Raw genomic sequence first — 24906 nt, 5'->3', positions numbered from 1 at the left:
TGAAGGCTCAGTGATGAAACACGTTCGTTAATTGATCCTTTTACTGTATTGACCATAGAGCTAAAATCTGGTACAGCTCATTCCTCTGTGCCATTGTTGTCCAAAACCTATTAAAAACACATCAGTGAGCCACTCTGCTGCACTGGGTGACATTTTCATTCATTATGATGAATATGGTCACTGTGGTGTTTCCCAATGCACCGTCCTGCTGCTGGAAACACTCACTACCGACAAATAAACAATTCATTCCTGTTTGAGTAGCTTTTTAAAAATAAAAGCGCATAATGACGACCTGTTTTTAAAGATTTACCTCTCGCTCAGAGCTGTACACATGAAAAGTACTGAGACAGTAAGAAAATATAAAATATCACCAAACTTATCCTTAAAATTTCAGAAAAATCCAGTGTTGAGTAGTGATGTGCATTCTGTCAATGTTTCATCCAGCATCCAATCTGCATTCACAATTTAGAGATCCTTTGATTTACACCATTCTCACCTCAAGGTCCATTTGGTAACGGTTCTGGAGCTCAGTTCAAAATTAAAAATTCTCTTTTTATGGACGAAAAGCTGCTGATGAAGACCATCGCCGAGTTCAAAGTCAATCTCATGTTCGTTCATTAACTTTTTCTTAAATAACAGTCTATAGTTAGTCTTTAGTAAGCAGCAGGTTGAGTTTTCAGGATCGTGAAAACTGTTCCCGTTTATATTGTGCATGAATTAGATACAAGTAAAGGTTGTGCACTATACAGTAAATGTGTAGAGAAATTACAGCATGTATGATAATTAAAGGCTTTAGAACAGCAACTAAAGAGTTGGGATCAATCCAGTCCAATATCCATATCGTGTGTAAGTGCTGATGTAATTGATTTAATGGAGAACGGTCCAGATCCTGTACACATCGGTGTAGTTTGAAGTCCTAAAACACAGAAATCAGTCAGCGTCTTTGCAAATCCAGTTCCCTCTTCTCAAAGTCTGAGTTTTTTAAATTGGGTTTTCGGTTAAATGCCTGAAATAAGGTGTGTAGTTACCACAGGCTGAACATATTTACACGTTTTGTTCTCCAACATAAACTCAATCATTAAATGTCCACAGCTTAATTATAAAGCTCTTCATGTGTTAAAAACGGTTAGCGGTTGCTAACAAGTGTCTGAATGAGACTACAGAGGTTGTCGGGGACATTAAACGTCCTCACAGCGAACACGGAGACTCGTCTCCTCACTAGTCCGTCTTTACAGGCCCACTTTAGTTACACACTGTTCTCACTCTGACTTTACAACTTGTACATTGATCAGTTTATAGAAACCTGGATAGTAATTGTGCAGTAAGACGCTCAGTGGTGGAGACATTATAGCCTAACATGGAGGACCACAAGTGTCATGGAAACAGTAATAAAGCATTCAAATAATTGTACTAATGAATTAGTTTAAAAAATAATTTATTAATCTATTAATTAATAGACTAAACTACTATATTTTAATGGGTGATAAAGAGGAATTATGAATCGAATTTACAAATGAAATATTAATCCATCAATAAATAGTTCAAATTAAAAAGGGATTTACAAAAACAACATTTAACAGACAATACGTCCATAATTTTAAAATACATTCGTGAATTCATAAATAAAAAATGGAATTTAAAAATTGGTATTGGTGACAGTGGTAATAACAGTAATATTCAACTCTTATCAGCAGCAATAACGGCAGATATCCAAATACTGCTGAACAAAAGTGGAACTGTGCATCGTTACTACTAACTGGACTTTGAGCTGAACGGTTGTTTCCAGGGTCAAGAATGAACTCTGAACTTCAAATCTATTCTTTTTTTTAAACTCATTTTATTGTGAATTTGACACAGTTACAACACACAACAGGAACGGAGCACCTTGTCATACCTCCAACACCAAGGTCACTTTGACTTGATAGCTACAAACACACAATAAGGCCACTCCACTTTGAACTCTATTGTCCGTTTGAGAGAAGACAGCGGCTTTCTTTCTTCATTTGACTCTGAGGTCCTGCAGTGGCAGAGGACCGTCAGGGACTACAGACAGTAAAAACTAAAAGGTCTACAGATCTCACGTCACACTGGATCAGACTGTCGTATGTTGAATGACACAGATGTTAAAGAGTTGAGGTGTCAGCAATAGTTTTTACTGCTATGACACAGAATGACAGTGGTTTGGTTTAACAACTCATGTATGCATCTTAATCAGCGTCAGCTTCCACACAGTCCTGAGCAGAGATGAGCTACAAACACATTTTATTATGAAATACTTTTTGATAAGTCCTGAAAACCGGTGTGCCAGACTGGAGCCTGCACAGTTCAGTTTGTGCTAATGTCAGATTGACTGTTTCAGTGGGATATTGTGTGGATTTACAGCGAGAGGGCGCTGTGAGGCAGCAGTTGCAACACAAGCCTCCTCCTCCTCCTCCTCCTCCTCCTCCTCATTTCATTCAGCTCCTCTCTGTCACCATCTCTCTTCTTCACCTCTCAGCCCTCTTCATCACGCCTCCCTATATCCTCCCCCTTCCAGTCTATATCTCTGCTCTCCTTCATCTCCTCATCTCTCTGCTTCCTCTTCCTTCCCTTCCAACCCCCATCACTGTCTCCACAGCTCCTCTCTGTCTCTACTGTGTGGGCACAGCCTGGGTTTCACCTCCGCAGGTCAGCAGCTGCATCAGGCTTCCTGAAGCGGGCCGGCTCAGCCCTGTGGCCCAGCTGAAGAACAATCTGGAGGAAACAAGGAAATGAAAGCAATATTTAACACATGTTGATTCTACCCTCTCAAAGAAACATTATGTTATTTCAAAGCAGCAAACTAACGGATTCATCGAGTACCTCATGTGGTAACTGTACCAGGGATGCATCCGTATATTGGCCAAATATCAGTATCAGCCAATATTTGCTTTATTGACATTCACATACATCAGTGGCCAGTGTTTCTATGATGTGACACAACACATTTAGAGCTGGCATATTCATGAGAGACTGGCTCATGAAATCCCTGTCATGAGCTTGTAATACTCTTGATTGACAAAGTAGTTTTAGAGCAGGGTAAAAAAAACAGTCAGTTAATGTCAAAAAGTGTTATTTTAAAGGTTGTTTCATGAATCTGTGCTCTTTCAATGACAGTGTAATGACGGGCTGAATGACATGTTTATACTTCAGAACCGCAAGGTAAGTATTGTTCTACAGTACAAAACCTCTGGTATTAGGATGTCAACTTTTAGGAGCGTTCACGGACAGTTGACACATTTACAGTTCTCAACTCAAATAAGACCAAATACATGCTATTCTCTAAAGTTAAAGACATTAATGACCCTGGGTTATTTATCACCGCTCTCACAGGACACAGTATTGACAGAGTCTCTGAATATAAATATCTGGGTATCTGGTTAGATCAAAAACTCACCTTCAAATATCACATTGATACTCTGTCAAACAGAACCAACTTCCCATTGTTCAGCAGAAAACGGATCGTAGAAGCCGTATTCTTATCTGTTTTAGATTATGGTGATGTCATTTATAGGAATGCCTCTGCCTCCACACTTGCTGCCCTGAACCCCATTTACCATTCTGCGATTAGATTCATTACTGGTAACAGCTTTTTGACTCATCATTGTGTTTTATATGAGAAGGCGGGCTGGGCCCCTCTAGCTTTAAGACGGGACAGGCATTGGCTCTTATTTATTTATAAAGCTTTAATAAGAAAAATGCCATCATATATTACTTCTTTGCTAAATCAGTCTCATACTCCATTCTCAACCCAAGTAACTGGTTGACACTCAAAAAAACAAACACCTCATTTGGTAGAACTGCTTTTAGTTTCTCTGCAGCATCCACCTGGAATCATTTTCAACTAACATTAAAACTACAGACACGTGTGTCTCTGGGTCAGTTTAAAACTATGATAACAAACTCCTCTGTCTATGAATGTAACTGTTTTTTAAATGGATGAAACTGTCTTCTGTGCTCTTTCCTTCTTTAACTTGTGCTGTGTTGTTGTTGTCTTATTTGTATTTTGTGTTGTAAATATCTGACTTGTACTCTCGACATCATTGAAAATGAGGGCTTGCTCTCAATGATTCTCGAGATTAAATAAAGGTTTAAAAAAAAGAAAAAAAAGAATGTCATTTGTTTGTCATTTAAAAGCCAGGCAAGTACAGAAAGGAGACAACGAAGCACTGAGTGCCAACTCTCTCCATTTCCCACCACTGAGATTATTTCTATTTCTGTCCTCGGACCCGCATCTGTTTCCTCAGGGATTATCAAAGTGGATCAAATCCCATCTAATCTCCTCTGGCATACACAGAGACTAAACACAAACTGAGCTTAGTTCTCTCAAAACACACTGTTTTCTGTAAGAAATGGCTCATTACTTAAATTAATTAAAGTTTTTATTAAATCAAGGACAAAGTCCAGGTACGCAATTTTATGATCGCTAACATAAACACCGACTCCAGCAGTGTACAACATGACTAGAGACCAGGAGAAAAAAAACATTGTGAATATAATCATGTTCGTAGAGCAGATCTGCAGACAGACACAGAACCATTAGTGGCCTCAGCACTCACTCTGCGATGAAGTCCAGCGGTGTCCAAGAACTGAAATCTGCGTCAGGCATGAACTTCCTGTTCATTGGCGTATCCAAGGTAACCCTGTCAAATTAAGTCAGATGACATCAGAGTGAGCAGCAGCGTCTGTGCGAGGAGAGAAGAGAGCGAGCCGGCAGACTGCAGCAGCTTCACACACAGAGAGACACTTATATCATGCCTCTGTTTTATTGTCATATTCATGACTTCAAATATCACTGTGGTGATATTACACCATGTTAACCATGTTAATGTTAACATATGATGTCCCTGTGTAACAGCTTATAAACCACAAAACATCCTGAGGTGTACTGAAGTGTTTTAGGGAGACCTCATGGAACTAGCTACACTTAAGTACAAGAACATATACAGTATTTTAATAACCAATTCCCCTGACATTATAGATGATTCAATTCAGACTCAGAAAACAGTCTACAGTGAACACAATTTAATCTCTTAGGTTTAACACTGTCCTGAAAAGTTATTGCGTATATTATTTTGAGCCATTTCCATTAATAACCTAATTGTATTTAAGGACCCAGACACACCAAACCAACATCAAAGAACTACTGTAGTCGCCTCATGTTGCCTGTGTCTCGGCCAAAAAGCTGCACTTGAACACACCACAAAGACCACAGCCAGCGATCAACTGTGTGAGAGGACAACCCTCCATATGTCGAGGAAGAGTTAGTCTGTATTCATCATTTTAAAAAGGAAAACCTGCAGAAAAACAGATCTTATTATAAAGCAGCGTTTTTTGACACCGCTCTTACTAATACAGGCAAAATATTTATATATATTTATATTCAACATAACAAAATCTCTTTTGGAAACATGCCTGAGTGATTCATGTGGTGAATGTTACTGCACATCAAATACATAAACACATCAGTATTTACAACGATAGCTAAAGTTAACCAGGGTTAACATTATTAACAGAAGCCCAATGTGCAGGCCTAATTAAAATGTGTACATCAATAAAATTATATTAACCCACTAGTATTTCTGGTGCCAACTAGCCGGGTAGCAACGTTTTATTGGTTAGTCGACTAATCGCACACATCCTTAATTACAATAATGACTTCTTGTCTTTCTGTACATGCTTAGAAAAACACACAAAAAGGCTGCAGTTCAATCTTCACATGGCCTCTGCAGGAAAACACATGTGAATGTCCACAAACGCTGAACAGTGTTGGTATATATATGATGGCACAGCAGCACTGGGGGGTTGGGGGATGCAGGCTGCAACAGAAATGCAAGTCATTGGGCTAATGCTGAACAGATGTGACAGCCTGCTGGAGAGGCAGACTCGCTCCAGCCTCATACAACCAAACAGAGAGCAGGAGCTGGATACACCCCTGAAAAGCCTTTTCTAGCTTCTCACGGTGACGATGCAAAAACACTGCTTTTAAATTTAATAAGCGGACGGACGAGGCGATCGTGCAAAGGGTACAGTGTGCGTCATTCATCTGAAACAGATCATGTGCACAAGCAGAGATCTATGGCAGCCTTTCACGTCTGTATATCCGGGCCGCTTATCTTCACATATCTGTCGAACATCACAAAGGAGGATGAAGCACAGTTCATTTTACAGCACAATAGCTTTCATCTTCACTCCCTTTACTGCCGTCTTGGATGCTATTTAAAGCCGCACTGTGCAAGACATTTGTGTTGAATATCAACCTTAAAGAGCAAAACCAGGCTGTAACAGGAAAGAGAATCCCATCCACACTAACTGAGACCTTCATATTTGTCTTGTTTTGTTAATAAAAATCTGCTGCCAACAATAACTAATAAAAAAGGAGGAAAAAAAACAACCCAATAACAAGCAGCGGGCGGTGAGTGAGCGCTGAATCCAGGGGAAAATATATCTTTTGTCATAAAGTATCACAGACGATCCAGGTTGGTAAACATGAATGAGCTGTGAGTCATTTACGAGCATCATGTTACAATATCTCAGGATATTGAAGTTCGAGGACGTTTAATAATTTGTCTTTGCCGACAGTATTCAAGGCTGTCTGGTGAAGTATGAAACTCTCTCCTTCTCTTTTGCTCAACATTTTAACTAAAATGCCAAAGAATACAGATGCTGCAACTAACACTTATTTTTTTATTCATAGATGAATCTTTCCATTATTTTTTCAATAAAACCAATTGATTGTTTTGTCTAAGAAATGTCAGAACCGTGAAAAATGCACATGGGTTTCCCAGAGAGAGTGACGTCTTCAGAAGTCGGGGGTTATCCTGTTAACAGCCCAAAACTGGAAAGATCATTAAAATACTATTATATACACATTTACCAATAGTGGATAAAACAAATAAATTCATGGACAGATAAAATCATGATTCCCTCAAATATTCCTTCCATTCTCCACAGAAGCAAAAGGAACCTAAAACTAAAACAGAGTTTTTGAGTGGAAGTAGGTCTAATAAAGTGGTTGTTCTTTTAAATGGTGGGTAAAGTAGATAATCTTACCAACAGAAGACAAAGTTAGTAAGATTTGGTTTGTAGCAACATTTTTATTCCCCTATAAAGGATTCTGGATTATAATAATAATTGCAAAACTGGACACAAAGTCTCCATGTCCAGGTCTAAGAACACAACCATGCTCTCCGGCCTGCAGGCAGCAGATACAATACTCAAAAAGATCTGTAGTGGACTATTGCTGCGAAAAGCCCCTACACATCATTGAGATGGTTTGTGCATCATGATCCAAGTGTGTACACAACATTTCACAGCAGTACTCACGGTAGTATAGCCACAGCAGCAGCTCCTGACGGCATCCCGCTGTTCTTTGCTGCAAGACTCTGACACAGCTGGTGGACGGCAGCTTTGGCCATGCCATAACCCACCATACCTGAGGAGCACAGATAGGATATCTCTTGTAGTGTCCTGGAGGAAATTCAGTTTGCAAAAGAAACACACACACACACACACACACACACACACACACACACACACACACACTGTGCCCAGGAGAGGAGGAGGACATTGATATAGTAGAGAGAGGTCAAGTGTAAAACATTGGACAATCTGTGGAGGGAACATTCTGAGAGTTTGAGTCAGTGAGCAGGTAAAATGCAGCCGAGTCCTTGTGATATACGTCTGTGTGGTATAAAAGAACTGCAGCATACAAACACATTCACATTTACTGACTACATGTGCAACATTATTACTGCGTGTTCTCTTCTCTCTAGTCAGTTTGTTTCCACATGATTCCAGCCTTGGATAACTTCCAGGACTGTTTTGTAGCTTCAGCATCTGGAAACATTAAGTTCCTCCGCCTCCCACCCAAAAACATGTAAAAGAGGGTTTCTAAAGAATGCCAAGCATCTGCACACCCGACTAAACCAATCTTATGACAGGCTTACAAAGAACTGACCAATAGGAACAAGGGGTGGTGACAAGGCTTTTATCACAAGCTTTTGTAAAGGAAGCACGAGTTCGGGATGCCGGTCATGCAAAAGTCCAAGGACAGTGAACTCAACACTGCTCTGGTGTGAAAGCACCAGTTCAGCCTCCAGCTACCTGACAGGTCACATGACAACGTGCGTCCATCAATAATAAGATCTGCTAATTATCAAGTCCGTCAGCAGCAGCTTACATCCAGGATGTAGAAGTGAAGAGGTGAAGGTTCGTCTTACTTTAAGCATCAGTCTTGGCTTTGGTAATAATAATCAGACATATATCATATACTCTTAACAACTAGTTTCAAAGCGTCTTAGCTAGTTAAAATTATATTAATGTGCAAACTATACAGAAGCAAAAATGTCAAATATTTGCTTCTCAAACATCAGGATGTGACAGTAGATGAACAGTCTTTGGGTTCTGAACAGCTGGTCGTCAGCACTTTGGGAAATTGTGTTGAGTATTTTTCACAATTTCTGACATTTTCTGATATTTTTGACCCAACTGGCATAATTTGGTCTCTTAGTCAATTATTATTATTAGTGGGCGGAATTTTTGAATAATATTACGTTATTTTTGTGTAATGTCATTTTAAATCCTCCCAGTCTTCATCATTAAACGTCATTATTTAATGTGCTGTGACAGCTGTGTTGCTCTTTATGTCAGACCTGGCTAGTTAGTTAGTTAGTTAGTTAGTAGGTGTAAATATTTCGTAACAAGTAATCTCTACTTCAGAAACAGTTTGTGTGTTGCCACCTGTTTTAATTCAGTAAACTAGAGTGAATAACACTGTCTGCAGTGCATCTGAACACTGAAAGATATCTTTTGCATATCTTGGAGGATAATCAGGTTGGGGATTATGGAAAAAAATACAAGTCACATGAGAACACAGAGAAGACTCCTGCATTTAGTCCCTCTGTGGTACAAGCTCTGTTTTAAATCCAAAATCAAGGGTTCGGATTATTAAAAAGCCCTTCACGTGGTTCGCCCCCTTCTCCGAGCTAACTGACGTGCAGGATATAAATAAACATAAGTTAAAATAAAAACGTGAGTATCAGGCTCCTTTGTTAGGTTTAAAGAAATGTGTGAGATAAAAATAATCAGATAAAAAGGTTTGAGATCTTTAAAACTAAAATTTAAGACATAATTAGTATGCACTAATTTTATTACCTAATGTTAATAAAAATGGAATTTTAGGCATCTTTAGACATTTTAAAAGGACCTCCCACATCTTCAGTTACTCTGCCTCCTTGTTTCCACTGCAGATTATTTTATAATAATAATAATCTTTGTTCCACTTTGTTTGATTGAAGCAGCAGAAAGGGTTAACACAAGCATCTCTCGAGAGTTACGTTACATTTCTTAACACGTGGCTCTTGATACTGAGATACTGACTCCCGTTTAATTAGATCACACAGATTCAGGATTCTGGAGATAAACTGTCGCAGTTCATTTGTGTTTAAAATACAGTCAGCTCTGCAGTGAGACAGCTTCTGGTACAAATACAAGCTCAGTAAAGAGAACAACAGATATCAGAACTGTATCATCATCATCACCATCATCATCATCATCATCACCATCACCATCATCATCATCATCATCATCATCACTGTCCATCTGAGCGTGGAGCCACAACTGCTGAGTCATTCTCCTCCTAAGCCTGCAGCCAATGAGTCTATGGGCTTTGTGCTGACTGCCGAGGCAGGGCTTTATATTGTATTGTAGAGCTCGATCTCAGCCAATCACATGGCCGGCTTGGATAGAGAGAGAGGAGGCTGGACATCACATGGCACCACACCAAAGCCTGTCTGGATCCTACAGAGGCTGGCATGAGGCCCGCGGGTGTCACATTAACAATGACTGACTGTAGGTCAAATTTAATTCACCAGCACAACATCCAAAACAGGCAGTTTCTTGTGGAAGCCTCAGTTCATTCAATTCTAGAGCTAGTCAAAGATATTGATTAGAGACTGACCGGTAGGGCTTTTTCTGGGCTGACACTGAAACTGATTATTATGAATCAAAGAGACTAATAACTGATAAACGTTTGCAGGAAAAATTTAAACCTTCTGTGTCAAAACTTAGAATAAACAATGATGAAATATAACTAAGTACAAGTTACTCAAGCACTGTTTTAAGTAGAATTTTGAGGTACTTTACTGGAGTATTTCCATTGTTTAATACTTTATACCTTTACTCCTTATGTACTTTGTACATTTTTGTAGATATGTAGTGTACACGGTTAAAAACACAAACCAAATCACAGGTGTTTGTCTCACATGTCTGTGTGGCTGTTAATCTGTATATTTGCTTAATTCATGTTTTATATTGACACACAAATGCATCGTTTAATACGGCTGCAACTAACAATCTGTGCTCTGTCATCACTGGACTCACATCATCAACTGTTTATCTGTCAGTGGTTTTTCTTGCAATAAAAAAAATCATCACTGATAACAATTTCTGTTGAGATATTTGATTATTGTTAATAATAACAACTCAGGACGGTGGTGTAGTCCGGAGAATAGAAATAAATCTGTACACATTATTTTACAGAAACTAAACTAAAAACAATCATTTTTAGCGTCTCTTTAGCATTTTTTTTTCAACCAATGGACCCAAACCCAAAGATATTCAGCCGACTATAATAAATGACAAATAATGCTGAAGATTCTTTTGTTGGAGAAGTTGCAACAATCAACATCTGCTGGATAAATGACAAACTAACCGACTGTGAAGTAAGTTGCTGAATTATTCTAATGTCCGTTCTGTTGCCCTCTCGTTATCACCTTCTGTCCCTAATCAGTTACATTTTAACTTTTTATCTGGACTTGTATCGAGCAGGTTATAATGAGTGAGTAGGTCAGAGTTGAGTCACTTGCTCAATGACACTAACAGAGCAGAGGGTTGCCGACGGACCAACAGGCTGTTGTGGGAATCAAACCACTGACTTGTTGTTTATGAAACCCTCGAACCACCGAGCCCCACAGCTTTAACAGACCTCATCAGCTATTCCATCTTTTTCCTTGTTTTGTTTCTCAGATCCATTTTATCGACACCTTCCCTGCGCTGTTGGGAGCTGTGTGAGATCCAACACGTCTCTGATCAGTGTGTCAATTCCCTCGTCCGAGCCCTGCAGCGTTTTCTATTACCTCCATTATTTGAATTGGCAGGTTGGACAACAGAGACATCTGCGCAATCGAGTCTCCATTATATCACCGTCTGCCTGCAACACTGACGTGACACACGGCCAAACCGGGTCATCACAATGAGAACGGTAAACAGAAATGTGCGCCTTACCTCCAGTGCCTGACAGCGCTGCTTTGGCCCCGGCCAAAGTCAACAGTCCGCCTTCCTTTAGGTGCAGAGCGGCGAGGCGGCTGGAGATGGTCGAGGTCCACACGCTCTGTTTCCACATCATATCTGTGTTTTTGTATAAATCTAAGACAGAAATAACAGGAAAGCTTCTTTTCAATGCTGGTGTCTTATACTTTATCCAACATGATTATTCCATAGATGCATCACCTTATTTAGTGCTGGCCTTTAAAAGAATAGTTTTGGGGAATAGACGCTTCTCTGCATTCTGGTTAGCTTAGCTTAGCACAACTAACCAGCCACTCAGGGCAGCTTCGTTTTACTGTGCAAACAATGGAGCAGTATTTATCTTCTCGTCAAACATGACTAACAGCAAACCCAAAATGCTAATAAGCTGCACAATGAGATATCATTTCTGCTCATTACTAACCACAGAACTGCTGGCTTCCCTTTATATGCAGTTGGTTTTGAATGCTAGCTGTAAGATAAACACAATAAACTAACTGGAACTGGAACTGGACTGGTCGGTTTGGTTAGGTTTACTTGGTTAGGGTTAGGCAAAAAAAAATCATATTTTGGGTTAAAATAACAAACGTAAGTGATGTAAATCACATTACGTAACATATGTGACATCACTCACATAACGTACGTCACATTAGTTATGTCATTGACGTACATTTACTTATGTTAAATACATTAAAAACGAATCAGTCTTGACTCTCTGGTCTGCAGAGGTAAAGTCCTGTGAATGAACCACCCGGCCACGCCCCAGCTTCAGCACAGGAGGAAGACGCTACGCTAGGAAGGTAACTATAGTGTCAAACCTTGAAGCGTTGGGCCACTGACCATGCTGCATTATTATTATTATCATTGATGTGTTGGTAGTGAGAAGACACCCTGATGTTCAATGCAAAGAAATTTTTATTTTACAGATAGGTTGAAACAGCACTATTAACATGGAAGAGAGGCTAATTTCCCCTGTTATTATATACGTACGACGCATTAGAGACGAACACAGGACCAATACTGGTGACATGTACGTGAGGGGGGTCGTCTGTCAGGTGTTTTACCACTAACCACCTTTGAGGTGGAAGAATAAAAATGTGGTTACTCTTTGGACTGACCAAATTTAGCAGAAGCTAGCAGTGGGCCTCCTAGCTGAGAAGAGTCATTAATACATACTGTTCCCAAAGTCAAGAATGACCATACATCCTCAAATTATATAAAACCCATTTTATTACGAGTTTATTTAGGCCAAGTTTAAATTTAACCATGGACTGCTGCAGGAAATGAATGGCTGATGATTAATGTAACAGCAAACAAAGGTTGAACTCTGACCTTTGGAGCCACAGCTTCCTCCCGCCCAACCTCCTGCCACACACAAGATGGCATCCACCTTCTGTTCCCCGAGTAACGAAGCCACATCTGCCGTCACCTGCACAGAATGACAGATGATAACTAACACCTTCTCATGACGCCACAGGCGAACGGCATTTAAATCTCACTACGCTTCAGCTCACACACCAGCTGGAGATGCTGAATGCTGCGTTCAAGTCAACAAACAAAATCAGGGTATTTTTAGAAACATTCACAGCAGCCTCCAAGTGATGAACACCACTTTCTTAACAACAATAATAATAATAATAATAAAAATCACGATCAATATAATACATTTTATTTTAATGAATGGCACTGAAGATCCCCTTACATTTTATCAGATAAGTAATAAAACATACATTATTAGGACTAAGTATGTGATATATGCTACTGGAGTTAAACAAAGTCTCATAAACTGGCCAAGCAAAGACATAAACATGTCACACACCATCCTGCATCTGATAAGAACTGATGGTTACATGAACTGTTGTTTTATATATTTTTATTCATCTTGGGCCGACCTGTACAGGTTGTACGCCTCTTTTCGACCAGCTTTAGGGCTGAAATTCTGACCAATAGAGTAATTATTTTCTTGACTATACGATTAGTTGTGTGATCTATAAAATATCAGAAAACGGTGGAACATTATGTCCTCGAATGTCTTTTTTTGTCCACAACCCAAAGATATTCAATTTACTGTCATAGAGGAGGAAAGAAACCAGAAACTATTAAAAATTAAGAAGCTGTAATTTGATACGTTTCTTTTTAAATTTCTCAGACAATTCAATCAATTAACAAAATAGTTGAAGATTACATTAATAGTTGCCAGTGAATCGATTAATCGTTGCAGCTCCATCAGAAAACAGGTCGATCAACGTGTAAAACAGAAAAATATCAGCGTTGGATTCTGAATTGGACAAAAATTCTCACTAGCTGTCACAAAATATGGATGTTGGCCATCAAACAAACTCTATCATGTTGAAGAATTATATAATATAATTGATTAGACTGTAATTGTTTCAGCACTGCTTCCAGGTATCCTCTCCCCTTCTTTTCCATGCGACTTGAACGCAGCATTAGCATACACAGTTTCTAGCAAAACTATTGTGAAGAAAACGAATAAAACACGAAACTACTGATTTTTATGAGCTGATGTTTTCATGTCACGAGTTGGACCTGAGCTGCAGGTCAGCAGCTTCACTGCTGCGTTAGCTCCGGAGTCTGACGTGAGTGACACACAACAAACCAACTTGTGTTTGACGCAGACAGGTGAGCTCACCTGTCCCGCCTGCTCGGTGAAGGACTCGCTCATCTTCACGATCACGTTCTCGTTCGCCTCCTCGTTTGCAGCCATGTCGATGCAGGCGACCCACTGTCGGCGTGACCAACAGTTAGCTAGCTCATCATTTAGCAGAGCAGAGAGTTAGCATGTTAGCTTCGAGGTCTGCTGTAACTCACCCAGCCTTTGGTTTTAAAATGTTGGACGCACTTTGAGCCCAGAGCGCCTCTTCCTCCGTACACGATGACCCGCTGGGAAGCCATGTTCACGCTCTGATCGGCAGCGAGCTGTGACTGGACTGTGGCCGAGCTTCAGCTCATATACCCGGGCAGAGGCAGAGAGGAGGGGGGGCGGTTCCTCCGCTGCTGCAACAAGTTGGCGGAACCGATGCTGCTTTCAACGACTGTCGGAAATTACATGATTACACGTTAAACCGCCCCTGATGCAGCGTGTGTAGGACCCAAGGTGCTTTTAGGCTCACTGTTTTATTACAGTCTTATAATGTCTCTGCTGACTCAGAATTTATATCCCTAATGTAATAATACATGTGTCTCCCCAACACAGGAGGTCCTCAGGTCCTCAGGTCGAGGCTCTGCTGTCCACTTACATCTGAAGGAGACACATCATTCCTCTGAGGACAACACTGTAAACATGTTGTCCAGAGATTATTCACAACACGCAAAATACAAATTCAGATATGTCAGAATAAACAATCAAGTGAAACTCAAATATCCCAACATGCCTGACTCATTCTGAGTTGTGTTTATATCCAGTGTTGTAAAAAACACCCCAAAGTACTGTATGAGTAAGAATATATCTTGTTAAAATATTACTTTGGTAAAAGTATCAAGAGTCATCGATACGGGTAGTATTTGAGTAAAACTCTTAAAAGTATATAATATTAAATGTATTCAAGAATCAAAAGTACAAAAAAGTGAAATTACTCAAACATTTACATGAACAGGAAACAAAGTCGACCGACTTTCCAAATGATCAGAATCAGTGTTTTTCTATTTTATGCAGTTGCTGATTAAACGTGCTCATTGGCTCTGATGCAGCATGTAATCTGAAAAGTAACTGAAGTAGAGTGAATGAAGTGGAGTAACTGTAGTGGAGTAAATGTAGTGGAGTAACTGTAGTGGAGTAACTGTAGTGGAGTAAATGTAGTGGAGTAACTGTAGTGGAGTTACTGTAGTGGAGTAACTGTAGTGGAGTAAATGTAGTGGAGTAACTGTAGTGGAGTAAATGTAGTGGAGTTACTGTAGTGGAGTTACTGTAGTGGAGTAACTGTAGTGGAGTTACTGTAGTGGAGTAAATGTAGTGAGTAACTGTAGTGGAGTAACTGTAGTGGAGTAACTGTAGTGGAGTTACTGTAGTGGAGTAAATGTAGTGAGTAACTGTAGTGGAGTAACTGTAGTGGAGTAAATGTAGTGGAGTTACTGTAGTGGAGTTACTGTAGTGGAGTAAATGTAGTGGAGTAACTGTAGTGGAGTAACTGTAGTGGAGTAAATGTAGTGGAGTAACTGTAGTGGAGTTACTGTAGTGGAGTAAATGTAGTGAGTAACTGTAGTGGAGTAACTGTAGTGGAGTAAATGTAGTGGAGTTACTGTAGTGGAGTAACTGTAGTGGAGTAAATGTAGTGGAGTAACTGTAGTGGAGTTACTGTAGTGGAGTAAAAAGAACAATATTTGCCTCCAAATAATATTGGAGAGGACAGATAAAGTAAAAAGTAGTAGAACATTAAGACTTCGTTACTCCTTCTCTAACCATCCTGTTATTAAAATGTTACTTTAGTGAATGTAGGCGATGTAATTACATGCAGGAAAATGTAATAATTATGTATCATATCATTGGATTATTCTTGCTCGTGCATTAACATGAAGCGGGTTTAACTGTTGGTTGAGGGGAGTTAACTGGAACTGATGAAGGTTTTCATTATGGATCCATCTTCGATTGGTTTATACACAGAGATGCTGGAACAGTTACTCATAAACCAGCGACACCGTCACAGTTTCCCTGTTTTATCCAACCAATAGTACAAAATGGATGGAAAGTGATTATTTAAATTGTTGCCGAGTCATTTAGTGTCTTCTCACTGTTTAACTGATTCATTGTTTCAGCTCTACTCTTATTTACTGTTGGGTAGATTCATTCATAAGAAAACATCATATTTTAAAAGCTCTTCATACATTTTCTTTACAAATATCTTGTAAGTGAACTAGTAACTAGCACAATGTTTCCCTCTGAGATGTTGTGGAGTAAAAGTGCAAGTAGTATGGAAAGAAAATACTCAACTAAAGTACAGGTACCTCAAAATTGTATTATATGTTTTGAACTGAGAGGATGATGTGGATCAAATCAGAGATGTTATAGGAGACAAACCACTGAAAGCATTTTAAATAGAAGAGTTGTACGTTTGTATGACACATAACACCTCTGCTGCATTTTTAAATAAAGGTACTTCACTCTGATGCAAAATCCAATATTGCCATAAAATAGCCCACAAGTACGGAAGCCCTAAAGGGCCATGCATTCATACATTTTATTTCCTCTGTTTTCCCATGATAACGAGTTAATTATTAGGGCCCGAGCACAAATCTCGTGTGAGGCCCTATTGAATTTGCTCAGATTATTTATTAGGACCCGAGCAGGGAACCTGCAAGGACCCTATTGTTTTTGTAGTGATTATTCTTTTTTTAATTTTTTTTTCTTTAGGCCCAAATGATCGCATTTTCCACTGCCTGAACATACCCCAAAACTCACCAAACTTGGAATATACGTCACACCTGGCGAAAAATGTTATAATCTGTTGTCGTTGTGAATTTCCATCACTAGGTGGTGCTATAATCAAGGAAAGTGCGTTTTGGCTTAAAACTCCCATATACTTTGTCACACATTCAAAAACCTTATATTCACGCGTTCAGTGAATTGTGCTAAATCTCCTGATATAGGCCACGCCCATTTCCGCCGGCCGTTTTTTTTTTCACAAATTCGCAAAATGTCGCGAACCTACTTTTTCGAACTCCTCCCAGGCAATTTCACCAATTTGCAAGAAACTTTGCACACAGCATCTGTGGACTCTGCTGACAAAAACGTATTAAAGGAATTGTGATAGTCCAAAGAACGCCCAAAATATAAAACAACAATTTCATGCACATTGTGGTCAACACAATTGTCTTGCATATCTTCACCAAATACAGTCCGATTAACACACGGACAGTTAAGGCACGCATACACAATAATTGGGCAATGGGGCCGGATAAGCGGCACGCCTCGACAGCAGCACGCCCCAACACGCGTGGACTGCGAAGGCCCGTTCATCACTGCTTGCAGTTTTATTTTAATTAATTTTTATTAATTTTTATATGTGAATATTAGCATTTTAGCTCAATAGCTTCCAGGTCATGTGATCAGTTGACTCAAAATCATGGTGGGATCATGTAACTACACTGGCTGCATGAGATACACCTCTTGTTTTTACATGTTACGTCTCTAAATATTTATTAAAATAATATAATATTATCAAAATCAGTGTATATATAATTAATTCAAGATCTCAAGATAATGACTGTGATACGATAGGCCTGAGATTATGGAGACGCCCGGGACCTCGTAGCTGGTCAGCTATGTAGTTAACGATGTCATCAGGCTCACTTAGATTGCGCCGCTGATATAGCTGAAGCCTTGCTAACTGTCTTTTTAGATTACGCACACTAATGTGTATATTATCTGTAATAGCAAGGCATAATGCTATTTGCTATAGGTCTTGATCGATATGCTCCTGCTCCTCTGACACTGCTACACTGAATGATGTTTCCTGCAATGATTTAATATACTACACTATTGTTTTGTTTTTTCAAGATTTCAAATTAATTATATCGTTATCTCGGGAAAACAAAGTTTCGTTATCTCGAGATCTCGAGAAAATGATGCCGTTATCTTGGGAAAACGGCAGTTGTTATTTCGAGATAATAACTTGAAATCTCGAGAAAACAAATGAAATTAACTTAATCACGGGGAAACAGAGGAAATAAAATGTATGAATGCATGGCCCTTTGGGGCTTCCGTACACGAGGACCTCATACTGTTACTGTTACAGGGATATGAGTCCAGTACACCACAAGCTGAACCTTCAGCTGGCTATCAAACTCAGATCGTCTCACATAAGGAATATTGTCAACCATATTTCTGAACTGATTCCAAGCAAACAAAGATTTAATTCTATGTGGGTTCATCAGGAAAGTAGTTCGTTAGTGGTTGAGACACTGACCTACAGCTAGAGGCTGTGCTGGTTTGGACACTGTTGTTCTCTAAGCTGAAGGTTATTATCAGTGTTAAAAGGTCCAGTGTGTAGTATTTAGTGGCATCTAGTGGTGAGGTTGCAGATTGCAATAAAAGGAAATACCCTCATCTCACCCTTCCTACGCAGTGTTAAAGAGCCAGTGTTTGTTCTGTTCAATGTGGGCTCCTTTAGAAACATGGCAGTGCAACATGGTGAACACTGTGGAGCTAAAAAAGACTGTTGGTCAAGCATGAAAAGCTGAAAGGGAAGGGTCGTTACACCCAACAAATCTACATTGTGTGACATCTGATGAAGAAATGCCTATAGGAAATAAAAACACACTTCAGAGAGCAGGTTAAGCACTGACACCCCCCCCCCCCCCCCCCCCCCCCCCCCCCCCCCACACACACACACACACACACACACCCCAAATGATTGACAGGGCTGATGATATTGGGATCAAACGAGGCAGGGCCGACTGGTTTCTGCTGATGAGGCCGCTCTTACACTGTGAGCAGGAGCCTCAGGAATAAATGAAAACATGCCAATAAAAATAATTCAGCGGTTAACCTGCTCTCTGAAGTGTGTTCTTCATTTTCTGGTGGCATTTCTTCATCAGAAGTCATTTGACGTAGATATGTTTGGTTTTACCGTGTTTCTCCCATTGACTTCAATACATCTGCCACCACAGTCTGGCCACAAAGTGAGAGTCAGTGACGTAATGAACCTTCCTTATTTTTTAGGTTCCTTGATGTGAAGCATCGTGTGTCCTTTTATCAAAAACAGCGATAAACCTGGAAAACTTCATCAAAACATCACTAAATCTGAGACTAGGAACCAGCGAGGCAACTACAGTGAAAACGATTCAGGGATGAATGGAAATGAAGCCAATGTTAATATACTGGAGGAGGTGAGGAGCTGATGGGAGGCAGGTGAGCAGAGCTGGAGGGGGGGAGGTCCACACCCACAGCACAGACAGAGACACAGGGAGGAGGGAGGACAGCGAGCAGCCACGGCACGTTCATGATAACACAACAGTTCTTAGTTTCAGGTGATTACACACTGTTGATATTCCAGTTTAGACAATGATCTCGAGTTTAACTACGATGTTTATGTGGTGTTGTGACAGAACTCAGAACTGTGAGAGTTACAACTAAACACAATGAACAAGGATCCTTTGCAATACACTTAAATCCAGGAGAACTAAGTACAGAAAAATCAATTCTTCAACTAGAAGAAACCAATTATCCTCCGTTTAGTGTTTGAGAAGGATCGCACAGTTCAGATGGAGAGAAACCTTCATGAGGGCGCTGTGTTTCTGCCAGCCCCTCGGTTTCATACAGTGAGCACTAGGTGCTGCTGTAAGACTGCGATGCTGATGACACAGCAGCGAGTCCCAGCATCCCATTATTTTGCTGCTGTGCTATCTGCACTGTGCCAAAGCAGCGTGCCACCGAGAACATCGAGACATCCCCGGCTCTCATGAATAATACAAACAAGATGGCCTCGGCTCCGCTGTCACTGTAGTGAAGCCCCCGATGTGTCACACTCACCTGGATATGACACACACTTCTGCTACGAGGGAATAAATGCTTGGTTTGTCTGGTTTGACATCCACGCACTCACACACACCCACACACACACTCACACACATCCACACACGCACTAACACGCACTCACACACATCCACACACACACTCACACAAATAGAACGAGAGTGTGAGAGACAAATACACGCTTTCACTTTTTCCAGTGTTGTAAACAAAAGTCTTAAGCCCTTCCTGAATAAGAGGTATGAAACACATGCACACACACACATGCACACACACACACACACACACACACACACACACACACACACACACACACACACATTTCTTTTGGAGTGTGAGGCGAGGAGGAGCTGTAAGGCTGATGGGAGTCGGTGAGGCTGACCGAGCTCGCTTCTCCTCCAGAGCTGGGTGACGTACAAGGGAACACAAAATAATTATGTCCCGCTGTTTGGTTCAGGCCTGGAGGAGACATCCTGCAGGTTTCTGACAGCTGAAAAAACACAAAATTGTAAGTATACTGTGGAAATCTGTGCCAGGTTGAGTGTCTGTCAGCAGCTCAGCAGCTCATGGCGTGAAGTGGACACTGTAATGACTTCAGCGGTTGTTGTTGTAGAAGATATAGTCTGAGTGGAGATGCTCGCTCAGAGATACGAGATGAATGAATTTAATTAGGGGCCATTACATTAATACTCCTAACTGCCTAGGAAAAATCCTGTCTTACTGTTACAGAGGTGATTCTCTGTGTCTCTGATCTCTTATCTCGTCTTAATTTAAGACATCCTGACTAGAACAGTAAACTTCATTCCTCAATCGGCCCCCGCCTGTAATCTGCCTGTATTTGTGTGTAGGATGTGCACCAGGCCTGTAGCCATGCTAACAGCTGTTTCATGTCTCATGTCAGTGGCTAGCTAGCTTGCTGTAATGAAGAAGAAAAGAAGGGCATTCAATTTCGATGCGTCGGAGGCATTAATTTTGTGTCCTAGAATAAAGTATACTCATTAATACATGGGTAGGAAAATTAACAATTAACTAACATCAGTGTTAGCTTCTCCAACAGCTACAGTTTGAGTAGCCTTTCAGTTACTGGCAGCTACTTTGAATTCAGCACAGGGTCAGACTGAATTCGGATTCCTAACTTGGGACTTCTTCAGTTATGACGGCTCTGTAATAACTACATTTCTATCCAAAGATAGGAATTTTTTCCTAAATGCAGTTTGAGAAAATGTTTCCAAAATCCTTCGAAACAGAGATAAGATAGGATTTCATACTTATAGAAGTTTCTCTAATGAGGCTCATAAATTGGTCACCATGGCAACTAGCTTAATTGGCACATCGTCAGATTTCTGTCTCGATGGTTGAATTTGATCTTTTATCTTTACCAACTTTTTCAAGTGAGATTGAATGAAAACGTTCTTCCTGCAGCTCTTGTGCGGTATGAGCAGTGTTAGCGCTGCTACACGTCGCTCTTAGGAAAGGATCACTCTTAATCTGCGTTTCTTGGAAACTTTCTCCAACAGATGCAGCAGAGGAGCAGCAGAGCGAGGAGCTTAGTCAAGATCAGGGATGCAAAGTTTTGACCATGTCACCAGCTGTTTCAGCGCCTGCACAGTGAGGGTCGGAGTATTTTCTTTGAAATGTAAAATATCTTTGATCGTTGGTACCTTTTGCACGTATTCATCACTCATACATGTCGAGATCCTTTTGAAGAAACTCGGATTAAACGTGGGATTTTCACATTGACAATATGAGTGAGTGAAAGTGGGTTCCATATCATGTACACTTTTCACTGATTGAGAAGAGGATATGAGAGCTACTTATATCCACCTACTGTCCCTGTCAGGAGACACTCAGGCTGTTTCTGTCTCAGTTTGAAAATGTGACAGAACCTCTCCAACATCTTTATCCTCCAGCTTATCAGCCTGAGTTTGAGTTAAGATGTGAGGTGTGACGTGGAGACTTTAACAGCCGTCAGCCTTATCATCTACGTCTGAAAACCTCGAGGCCTCTCACATATCTTTAACTTGTGCTTTGTGACTCAACTGTTTTTATGTCTAGCTTACATATGAACATGTTCTCATAACTGGGTTAGGGGTTAGGGGTAAGTGCATCCCAATGTGAAGCATGTCCTCATTATACACTGAAATGAAGTAGTTGAAATGTTTTCAGACAATGATCATGTGATCTTGATGACTAATTTAAATGAACTGCAAATGACCAAGACCTGCGATGTATCTAAACTTACAGGAAAACACTGACTCCTGTCAGTCAGTTACGTTTGGATCTACATGCTACGTGCAAATGTAAATCAAAATAACAGATTTATTCATTTATGTATTTATTTATTTAAACACGGGAGCGGCAGAAATAAACTGTGGACTGACACCTGATCACATTTTACAATTTGAAGTAGAGTTCAACTCCTGAAAGAAACATGTTTTAAGTACAGGTTCTCACTGGATTGATGAAGTTCAGGCTTTTTTTCCTGAAGACTGAAGAAATATTTACCTTCCTAAAGTAATTTCATTTTCAGGTATTATTCCGCTCTGCTGGTTTATTTTAACCTTCCTCACTTCCCCACAACCATAATGAGTGTTATCTTACCCTAACACTTTATGTCTTTGTCACTACGTGCTCTTATTTGGTTGAAACATGTTGATTATGTGCATTTATCTTAGTTGTGCAGCACTTTATTTGTTTTCGCAATGACCCGTATAAATACATAATCACAGTTGTATATGTGGTCGAGTGCCGTTACCTTTTATAAAGGTGTGCTCTGCATGTTTGAGCACACTGCTGCCTTCAGAGGGGATTTATACTGTATATAAATTATATAGCTATTCAAACAGCCATAACTCAAACATTTTAATGCATACATTAGTCGGTGCACTATGTTGTGCTTTGACTCCAAAATCAGCTGCTCTGCTTCAAATCAAACTGTTTCACAAGCTCTATTAAAAGGTCAAGTTATCGTTTGTTTGAGTGATTCCACAGTTTATGTTCAGAATACAGAAATGTAGCTCTGTATCCAATAAACATAGTCTACTGTGCTGGCAGGTTAAATGCTGGATACAAGTCCTGCAAATAGATGTAAAGATGGAGGATTTCTCACATGCCGCTAGCAGAACTGTTAAACTCTGTAGAAGCAAAGCATGATACAATAGAAAGAAACTGTCAGTAGAATAGTTCGGGCACAAGCTGGAGTTTGCTGCGATGGGATTTCCCACAAGTACAAAAAAGGGAGAGGGCACACCCAAATCCTGCAGGAGCCTCTTTCATTTCAATGTAGTCGTTTTTATGTTCAGCTCAGAGGAGTAAAATATTCCAACTGCTGCATTTCATCAGCTCGCAGCAGTCATTCAGCTTCAAGACTGATCTGACTCGACGCAGCGGTGGGTGATGATCTGACTGACGATGATCACCCACAGCTGTGTCAGGTGGCTGGCTCTGGTGCGACTGGTGTCTTCAGTTACCTCACTTACCTCACACTCCTCTAACATGTGATGTGATCCAGCTTTGAAAAAAAAAAGGTCAGCACTGTCATGAGGTTAGTGATGGCGTCAAGGTGAAACAGTTTGGGCATATTTACAGTAAGGTTTCAAACTATGAATCAAAATGTTTGTTGTGTACAGTATGTGTCTCCAAAGCGCTGATGTGTTGAGCTGTTTTCCATTTATTATGTTTCAACTTTACGTTTCTTTAAGTTACATTTTCAATTTTATGCTCCTGACAACACCGTGCTTTTGGTCTGGTTAGGTTCGGGTCTCTGTTAGTCAGCCCAGTCGCCAGGATGTCATTTTAGATACGTCTGGACTGGAATATCACGTTCACATTATATGCTTCATACTAGCTTCCTTTTACATCCGGAGATGGAGAGCATGGTGGTGGTGTAATAACAAGTACAAGCCAACAAAGCTGCCAAACGGGCGACCGCAGTTTGAGTCTCATCACTGGACATTTTTAAGGAGACCGGCAGACATTTCTATCCGTTTACTGTAAATGTAGCATTTGTAAATGTAACATATCTGCGTGGAAACACAATGCCAGCATTTTATTCTGACAACTGGACCACAAGAACATCTGTAATGCTCCTTTTAATTCATTCTACAAGTCTGTGAATCTCTACTTGAGGTTCATGAACGGCACAGACACTTTGGTTTTAGATGAGTTCATAGTTTATGAATCACACATTTTTTATGATTTTATATTGACATGTTTAATCTGCTTAACATTAACTGTCTGCATTGTGTGTGTCCTGCTCTGCATGATGCTTCCTCCTAATTTTCATGCTGTGCGTTTTATTGTTGCTTTAACGGCTGATTTCACACCTGGCCAAGGGACAGCAGCCTGTTGGCTAACACAGCTGGCACCTTTACAGCAGTGTTGATCAATGTCCCAGAAAATAAATACATAACAATAAATAGCCATCAGACTATTCAGTGGTCCAGTGTAAACAGATGAGTGAGTCGGTAAAGTTCATTGATGCACCGATTAAGAACAAACTAATTGCTCCACAATGAAGATGCATTATAAGAGCGATGCATTAAAAAGAGATAAAACAGAAATACAAGTACATTTACTCAAGTACTGTACTTAAGTACAAATGTGAGGTACTTCCACTTTACTTGTGATATGTATTGTGTTTAATGGAACTGCACTGAACTACATCTCAGTATCTCTACTTCTTAAGACGAAGAAACTCTTTAAAAACCCAACAGAATATTAAGTAACTGTTGCTGCTGGTGTCCACATGTAAAGTCCTGCAGCGAGGGACCAGAAGCTTTCATAAGAAAAGCTGCTGTAGTTTTCCGCTGATCATTCAGAGGTCTGAATGATCTAAAAATCATAAAATGGATTCTAAATTTGTCGGGGTCGTGAAGACATCAGTGGCTTGGCAGCCGAATTTTCGAAGCTCGTGAATGATCCTGGTCTTTGTGTCCCATCAGGATAAATGATGGATCATCACTTCATGTGATGTTGTGTTAGTTTGCATGGACCCTTTGCTCTGAGCAGACAAGTGGATCCAAAGTATTCTTGGAAATGTTCCCCACAAGTATGACAGCAGTTCATTTCTGAGTTTCTCGACTACCGAGGAGGAA

The 24906-nt window shown here is 40.2% G+C and overlaps 1 protein-coding gene across 1 annotated transcript; it reads right to left on the bottom strand.

The window, feature by feature from the left end:
* Positions 1 to 1821: 1821 nt before the first annotated feature.
* On the bottom strand, positions 1822 to 14340 carry qdpra (quinoid dihydropteridine reductase a). Its single transcript, XM_084353801.1, has 7 exons — positions 14155 to 14340; positions 13976 to 14068; positions 12658 to 12754; positions 11305 to 11445; positions 7345 to 7453; positions 4578 to 4661; positions 1822 to 2733 (listed from the first exon to the last, which is right to left on the bottom strand). Exons 1-7 carry the CDS (start codon positions 14236 to 14238, stop codon positions 2631 to 2633), a joined length of 711 nt encoding a protein of 236 aa, XP_084209927.1. The 5' UTR covers positions 14239 to 14340; the 3' UTR covers positions 1822 to 2630.
* Positions 14341 to 24906: the final 10566 nt, after the last annotated feature.

The sequence above is a fragment of the Pagrus pagrus genome (assembly GCF_965226575.1).
Source record: "Pagrus pagrus genome assembly, chromosome: 5".
In the NCBI taxonomy this organism is placed as follows: Eukaryota; Metazoa; Chordata; class Actinopteri; order Spariformes; family Sparidae; genus Pagrus; species Pagrus pagrus.
This window is presented reverse-complemented; position numbering and strand designations above follow the sequence as displayed.